This window comes from Spinacia oleracea, chromosome 5 (assembly GCF_020520425.1).
Source record: "Spinacia oleracea cultivar Varoflay chromosome 5, BTI_SOV_V1, whole genome shotgun sequence".
Taxonomy (NCBI): Eukaryota; Viridiplantae; Streptophyta; class Magnoliopsida; order Caryophyllales; family Amaranthaceae; genus Spinacia; species Spinacia oleracea.
In genome coordinates this window covers 36,394,456-36,403,025 of record NC_079491.1, presented here as the reverse complement: position 1 = coordinate 36,403,025, position 8,570 = coordinate 36,394,456, and the positions used below count along the sequence as shown (strand labels likewise).

The 8,570-nt window shown below is 34.8% G+C and overlaps 1 protein-coding gene across 1 annotated transcript; it reads left to right on the top strand.

Annotated features, from left to right (window-relative positions):
• The first annotated feature begins 517 nt into the window (after positions 1-517).
• Positions 518-7,133, top strand: LOC110804976 (uncharacterized). The gene is made up of 6 exons (XM_022010573.2): positions 518-751; positions 5,985-6,076; positions 6,164-6,242; positions 6,350-6,444; positions 6,625-6,720; positions 6,809-7,133. The coding sequence occupies exons 1-6, from the start codon at positions 571-573 to the stop codon at positions 6,884-6,886; spliced, it is 621 nt and encodes a 206-aa protein (XP_021866265.1). The 5' UTR covers positions 518-570; the 3' UTR covers positions 6,887-7,133.
• The last annotated feature ends 1,437 nt before the right edge of the window (positions 7,134-8,570 follow it).

Here is an 8,570-nt window from a genome sequence, read left to right as displayed (position 1 = left end):
TATCAACGAAGATCGTCGGCGATGGGGCGACATCGGTGCCGTGCAGTGGAGAGAGAGTTCGAAAGTGGAAGGAGAGAGAGAGGAGTGTCGGTTGAGGAGAGATGAAGATTTCCCAATTACTAAAGAAAATGGGTACAAAGGTGAAGGGAGGGTGCAACTGAGCATCAATACAAAGTGACTAGCTGACAAGCATAATTAATACTAAAATCAAATTAGTTTTATTTTAGTTTTGAAAAAATTGAAAATCAAAACTAAAATCAGTTTTGATTTTATAAAACCAAAACTTTAAAACTGGAATTGATATCGAACGAGGCCTTAGTTTTGAAAATATTGTAAATTAAAATTAAAATCAGTTTTTGATCTTTATAAAACCAAAAACTTAAACCTGGAATTGATACCGGACGAGGTCTTTATAATGGGCTTGACTTTTCATTTGCTGCGCTACTCTGCTACTCAAGCCCGGTCCAAACCCCGTATGATTTTTCGGGTACTATGTTAAAACTAAAAACTCCATAATAAGTTCGAAGCAGCCACTGTAAAAGTTTTGGAGAGAGAGAGAAAATATCAGAGATGGCAGTTCCAGGGCGAAGAAATGGGATGCGGGAAGACGAGGACAACGACGTTGAAGAAGGCCTCTTCGAAGAAGATGGTCTTGTCGTTGACGCTCAATTCGACGACACTCCTCCCCACCTCCGCCAACTCGCCGCCGTCTCTCAGTCCGGCGACCTCCCTGCCCTCCGCCTCGCTCTCGGTACTAACTCTCTCTCTCTCTCTCTCTCTCTCTCTGTCTCCTCTTCTTCTTTCTTTTATTTTCGCTCTTTCAGTTTCAATTATCTCTCTCTAGGGTTTATGTTCCCGCTTTTAATCTTTTGTCCTGTATAAAAAATTTGAAAGTTTAATTTGTCAAGATTGTATTGATTCAAGGAGAATTTCTGAAATAGTAATCATATTTGTGTTGTTTCTCTTTTTTCAATTATATGCTTCATTTGGGTTTATTTGCGATTATCCGAGCTTTGCAGCATTTGCTAACTGGAATTCAGTTCATATTTGTATTTGTTATTGACCTGAGACTTACTTTCTGGATATGTATTTAACGTTAGCTTAGTTGTGACACCTTGATTTCAAGCTAATTAACGCACAACTTTTCTACCATTAATATGTTTAATCTTCTGTCGGTAGAAAAAAAAAATTATGAAAATTTGAGAGTAGTCCAACTACATTTTAAGTAATTACATAAAAAATAGGGAAATTGCAGAAATCTGATTGCTTTACAAAAGAATTTTAGGTTTTTTCAGTGTATTTTGCGGGATAAGTGGGTAGGTCTTCAATGAAGTTAAAACAACAGTTCCCCTAAAAAAGGTTCTAATAACAGAAATAGTAATTATAATAGTCATTTTGCTAAAATTAGACTGTTGTTCTTTGTCACTCTGGAGATATTCTGTATGTAACAATTTGTTAAAGCTGAATAAGTAAATTTGATTACGGGGAGTATACATAATTCGTTTGCATCATGTGCAGTAACAAAAGGGAACCAAGAGACATCACTTTCTTTTTTCTTTCTTTTCTAAGAAATACAAACCACGTTCTTTGTATACTGGTGATCAAGATTAAAACTCTGATAATATTGTCCCTGCCAAGGTTGATAAAATTACTGAAATTGAAGTTTTTCACTATTGCATGTTTCTTCTTTTGCAAACCTCTAGCAATGTCTTCTAGTATGTGTGAATTAGGGATGCTAATGAGCCGAGTCGAGCTCGAGTTTGGCTAAGCTCGACTCGAACTCGAAAACTCATAGTCAAACTCGACTCGACTCGAAAACTCGCGAGCCTAAAATTTTCAAACTCGACTCGAACTCGAAAACTAAACCCGAGCTCGACCTCGACTCGAAATCGGCTCGAAATCAGCTCGAAAACTCAAAGCCGAGCTCCAAAACTAAACTCAAGCTCGAACTCGGCTCGAAAACACAAGCACTCGAGCTAAAACTCAACTCGTAATCGACTTGAAAACCCAAAATTGAGCTTAAATTCGACTTAAATCAAATTTAAATCTTATAAAAAGTAAGTTTATACCCCAAATCAATATATCCATTAGCCCAAATGAAAGCCCAATGGAAGTGATTTGTACACTTTCATACTCAAAAGTAATACTTATAACCCTTTTCCCCTTTCCTCCCTCACTTATTTACCAATGTGGGACAAAGTTAATATAACACTTTCTTCTTTCCTCCCTCACTTATTTACCCATGTGGGACAAAATGAATATACTTATTTCCTTCTTTCCTCCCTTATTTATGTACCAACGTTGGAGTAACGGTAGAAGAAATTTTGACTGCCAAATAGTGTAATCCATATGGACGAATTAGATTTTTTTTTTGTCCTTAATAACTTATTCATCCATTTTAGGAAGAAAAAAAATATTTTTATTAAAGAATTAAAAAACATAAAATGATGAATAAAAATGATAAAATAAAATATTTATATTTTTATAACAGTTTTTATTATGTATATATAATTCGAGCTTCTCGAGCTTTTCGAGTCGAGTATCAAGTTGCTCGACTCGACTCGTTAAATTTTCGAGTCGATCTCGAGCTCGAGTCGAGTTGATTCGAGTCGAGTTTTGACCGAGCTTTGACCGAGTCGGGTTCGAGTAGCTCGCGAGTTCGGGGAGCTCATAAGCACCCCTATGTGTGATATGGGGAAAACTAGGTCGTTACTAACCTCTCCTAATCAAACAAAACCTAACTAACCACTATTCCAAATATAATAGCAAGGTTTATTCTTCCACTAGTGTGGGTCGCTTCTGTAATTGGATAACCAGCACTGAAAACCGTCTTTACAGCACCTAACAACGCATCTTCACAGACCAAGAACTACGAGATCACCCCTTTCATTCATTTTGGGGTGACGAGGCATTTTACCAGAGGTTTCGATTGTATCAATCTCCCCTTGTGCGATTCCTGTTGAAGCATATACTAGGGGGGTGGGTGCAGGGCGGACGGCCTGAGAGACGGTGGTTTACCCTGTGGCGGATGTCAGCGGTTCGAGTCCGCTTATCTCCAACTCGTGAACTTAGCCGGAGATTCTTTGAATCGAATAACGACCGTAACAGTTGATTCGAGTCGAGTTTTGACCGAGCTTTGACCGAGTCGGGTTCGAGTAGCTCGCGAGTTCGGGGAGCTCATAAGCACCCCTATGTGTGATATGGGGAAAACTAGGTCGTTACTAACCTCTCCTAATCAAACAAAACCTAACTAACCACTATTCCAAATATAATAGCAAGGTTTATTCTTCCACAAGGACACACTAGTTTATGTCTTTATGTTAATCAAACGATAAGCTAGGTCGAAGAGGGTTCGGGAAAGTCAACTAATAACTAGTGACTAAAATAAATTAAATTATAAATCAAGATAATCAAGATTAATGTTTGGAATTTAACACCAAGCAATCATGAAATAGGTGTAAGCAAGTGAAATCAAAGGTTAAAACAAGAAAACTAGTTAATCGAGGCAAGTTGACAAATAACCATCTTCACATTCTTTCGACAATCCAAGACCTACCCCAATCACATAATCAAGTTACTCTTGCACACAAAATCATGCAATCAAGTGAAATTAAGCACTAGCCAACCAATGGAATCTACGTAAGTAAGTACGTAACATTCACTCTCATGTTTGTCAAGTAAAATCCACACCAAAGAGTCAATCACCACCCAAATGATCAAATTGAATGCAACGACTTTGACTAAGCCATCAATCAAGTAATCAACTAATAATTTAATCAAGTTAACTCCCTAAAATCAACCTTAAGCACCTAAATCAGTAGTGGTTAGATTTTCACCCAAACCCTAAACAATACACCCATCAACATAAAAATAGGAAATTTACAGAAATTAACAACAAAGAACATGAAACTAACCAATATAACAGCTAATATAAAGATTAAAACAACTAATTTAAAACATAAATCATTAAACTAAGCAAAAATAATTAAACCAGTTAAAGCAATAAATGAGGAGAGATAGAGTAATAAATGCTCATTAATCGATTATGGAAACTTCAATACAAGTGTCACCCTTGAACATCAAAATCCCCAATCACTCTTTGAATTTTCTTAGTTTCTCTCTCTAAACTAACTAAAACCTTAAACCCTAGAAATTGATTGCGCCCCATACAAAAATGAGAGTAGGAGTGTATTTATAGTACTAAAAAAAGAATGAGCTCAAAATAAAATAAAATGAAGTAATAAAAAGCGGCGATTTTTTTTTAAAAAAAGGAAAAAGAAAAGTGAATATAAAACCCCCGAAAATCCAACAATGAGACCCCCCTTGTGCCTTTCCTTCTTCCTCGTTGCACCCCTTTCTCACCATCATCATCTCCATCATAATTGTCCGCCATCAATCATCAACATCGCCGATCTTCAATCAGTCATAATCATGGCCGTCTGATCTCCATCATCATCTTTCTCTACTTCAATTGCACGACCTAAATGGCAGCTCACCGTCATCAAATCGCAGCCGTCGAATTTCATTAATTACATACCAGAATCAACCGCACAAATGTTTGATCAAACTCAAGGGACGTTCGATCGGACCTCAAATCCTCAAATTTGGAGAAACTTCTGTAGTCGAACTCAAAATTTGGGTTGGACCAAACCGAATTACTCTGTTTTTCTCTGTATTTGGGCTGTTCTTGGCTGCGATTTTGGGCTTGTTGTGGTGGAGGTGAGAAGGTGGCTTCCATGGTGTTGGCGAGCTGATGTTGTTCGGTAATGTTGGAGGCGCAGGGCAGTAATGTTGGTTGCGGTTTTAGTGGCTATTTGCGGAGTGGCTGGGATGTTGCAATTGCGTGGCTGTTTAGGTGGCTGGCTAAACGGGGTTGCAGCGGGTAGAAGTGGAGTACGGAAGCTTGTTGGAGCTGGTGCAGATGGTGTGGTGTATGATAAGCCTCATTTCTTGTTTTGTGATTCTGAAAGTCGGAGTTAACTTTTGTTGACCATGTATAATGCGATTGGCTTGGCCTCGTGTCTCGGGACTAAAAACACATTCACCTACACAATTAGAATAAAGACGAGGGAAGAATCGAAAATATAAAAAATAAAAAAATAAAAAAATAAAAGCAAATAAAGCGAAGAGAAATAATAAAAACGAGAAGCTAAAAGAAATTGAAATAGAAAATTAATTACAAAAACTAAATTAAAACCTACTCCGTATGAAACTATTAAAACAAATAAAATAAATAAACTACGAAATTAAGACCTAATAACTAGCAAAATCCACTAATTATGCTAATTAAATTACAAAAAATTATATAAAAATAAGAAATTAAGGTTAAAATAGATAAAAATAGGTAAAAGTATAGGAAAAGACGTAGAAAAATAACTAAAAACTACTTATAGGAGTGACATAAATGTCACGTATCAATGTGTATATGTTTTTATTTTCCGAAACCTTCTTTTGACTTGTGATATAAATCAAGTGTGAGTGTTTCTTCCCTCTAATAAATAGACTGATTACGTATTAAGTGATTAAAATGTAAGTTTTAATACTTGTTGTCTTTGTAGTTTGCTATTATAGTTTTTCTTTGTTTTTTTATGATGAACAAAAGGACCCTGAATGTTACAAGTACTAAACGGAGATAGTTCTAAATATCATGGCTGGATTATAATTTACTTTTTGAGTATGTTGTGAGTTTTGCTCTTTTACTTAGAAACTCTAAGAACTCTTTTTGCGAAGCTATGGGTTTGAAATCGGAAGAGTGGGGGAAAGAAAGAATCATAACCATACCATGTTTTTGATATTTATATCATCTTCAAGGCAGTTGGGTTTATATGTTTGTCTGTAATGCTAATTTGATTCTTTGGCACCTTTTATCTGTAATTGGAAATTGAAGGTATGTTGACGATATTTTCATGTCATCAAGAGAGTTCTTGCTGGATAATGTGAGTGCTATTCATATTGATCTTTTCCTCTATGTGATGGATGTATAGATAACTTGGATGGCAACATTGACGAGCCAGTCGAAGACGGGGATACTGCTCTCCACCTTACCTGTCTGTATGGACATTTGGCCTGTGTTCAGGTTGCTTATTATTACTGGGTTTTTTTTTCTTCTCCGAACCTAATATTGTTAGTTCATTGCTTATGCATTTTTGTTGCACTTGCTCAGCTCCTTTTGGAAAGAGGAGCTTCCGTGGAGGCCAAAGATGAAGATGGAGCACTTCCTCTGCATGATGCTTGTGCAGGGGGTGAGTCCGAAACACTCAATTTGAATTTGATTGGCAAGAAATGCATCTTTTATTAATCTTTACTATTCATGTAATCATGTGTCATAATTTCTTGAACTTGATCGCAGGATATACTGAGATAGTCCAACTTCTCATTAGCAGGGCCTCTGATTCAGAATGTTTGAGAAGAATGCTTGAAACAATTGATGTTGAAGGTGACACTGTAAGTAACACTGAATAATACTTGTAAGCCTTTTGCTTTTCTTTGATCCTCTGTTACGGAGTATTGTTTAGGTGTATGAAGAGGTACATCTACTGTGTTAACTGTTAACACTTCATTTCAAACAGATCAGATTCTTAACAAATCTTATAACACTTTTTAACCGCCCTTTGAATTCTGCAGCCTCTTCACCATGCAGCACGAGGTGAACATCTGGATGTTATAAGGTTGCTGTTGGCACATGGGGCTTCTCCTATTAAGAAAAACATCTTTGACAAAGTAAGTTGCAGTTAAATGATTGATTTTACTTTGAGTATGTCTTTCATTTGATGTGAAGCGCTGATATTCTTGTTATCTTACTTGACAGATTCCAGCTGAACTAGCTGAACCAGATACAGAAGCAAAGAGATTACTAGAAGCTGCTGCAAACACTATAGCATACTAGTTATTGCTGATCAGTTCCCTGAATTCGTAGTGACATCTGGGTTTCGTTTCCTGTGTACTAGACATGTTTCTTGTTTGATGACCAACTAGAGCAGTACTCTAGATTTTTGGCGGAGGAAGTTTTTGATGGTGGGTTTCCCCCAACAGAATAGTCGTTTTTTCGTGGCAGTGGAAAGTCCCGATTAACCAATTCTCATATTTTTGTTTATATCATTAAGAACCATTGAGAGCTTGTAACCTTTTTTTTTTTTTTTAAATAAAATTTTATTTTATGTCTTTTTAATCTGTCTTGCTTGCCTTTGAGAACATCAATTCCTCATGCTTTAGGTGTATTGATGTAATACTATGATTTTTTTTTTCCCCAAAAGAAGACTGACAACTTGAATCGTCTTTTTGCTTGAAATTTGATAGCTTTTGGATGACAAATTAATAAGAGAAAATAGCATCTATCTATCTATATATATAATATACTAAAAGAGAGGAAATCAATGTGGTGATGACAAATGTCACTCATTGATTGGCCTCTCTTTTAATATAAAATAATTAATTTTTTTTTTTAAAATAAAGCAACTAATCTTTCACAATCCAGTAATATCAGGCAATTTATGTTCACATTCCAAATAAAAAAGGCTACGAATATTGCCCATCTCATAAAGTAAAGCAACTAATCTCGTAATACAAAACAATTAAGTTTTAAAAAAATTAAAGCAATTAATCTTTCACAACCCAGTAATATCACGCAATTTATGTTAACATTGCAACAAAAAAGGCTGAGAATATTGCCCACGGTGTGTGTTCTTTTTAGAATATATAAAATACATAAATGGCCATATTAACTGATTTGAGAAAACTAATACTTCGTATTAGATTGTTTAATAAAATACACAGCCCATAAGTAATTAACGGATTGGAGCACAACTGTGCAGCCAATACAAAGTATACGCAGCGTTTCAAACTATAACCCTATTCTAATATAGTTCTAGCTATCTACATATTATACTAAAAGAGAAAAAGAACAGACAAATGACGTTCTCTAACTTGCCTCTCTTATAGATATACAAAAAATTATAACAAATACTTTCTCCATTTTTTTTAATTGCACCATCTTAGATTTGACGCTTGCCAATGCACTATTTTAACCATTAATATCTCTGATTATACATTTGAAAAAATTATAAAATTTTGATAATTTGAAAGTATATTTCGAGACGAATCTAACAAGATTCCACATGAATATATTTTTCTTTACATATAAATCACATAAACTAACTATATAAGAATATGTGAATAGTGATTAAACCTAAGTTGGTGCAATTATAAAAAAAAATGGAGGAAGTAAAATATTTGATCCTAAATTTATTTTGTTAACTTTCACCTCATAAAATATTTGATTTTATTTTCCTAAAAAACAGATTACATTCTACAAATGGGAATATTTTGTAAATTATATTTTATATATTTTGGTAACGCATATAACCAATATAGGATTATAACTTTACAAAAAAATTAATCCATATAAGGAGTACATAGTAGGATATTTTTAAAAATGTAAGAGTAGTATACAGATTTGTACTTACATAATCAGAAGGATAAATTATTTTTTACCACCTAAAAAAATTGACAAATTGTTTTTTACAACCTAAAAAATAAAAATTATTTTTTACCACCTAAAAATAAATTAAAAA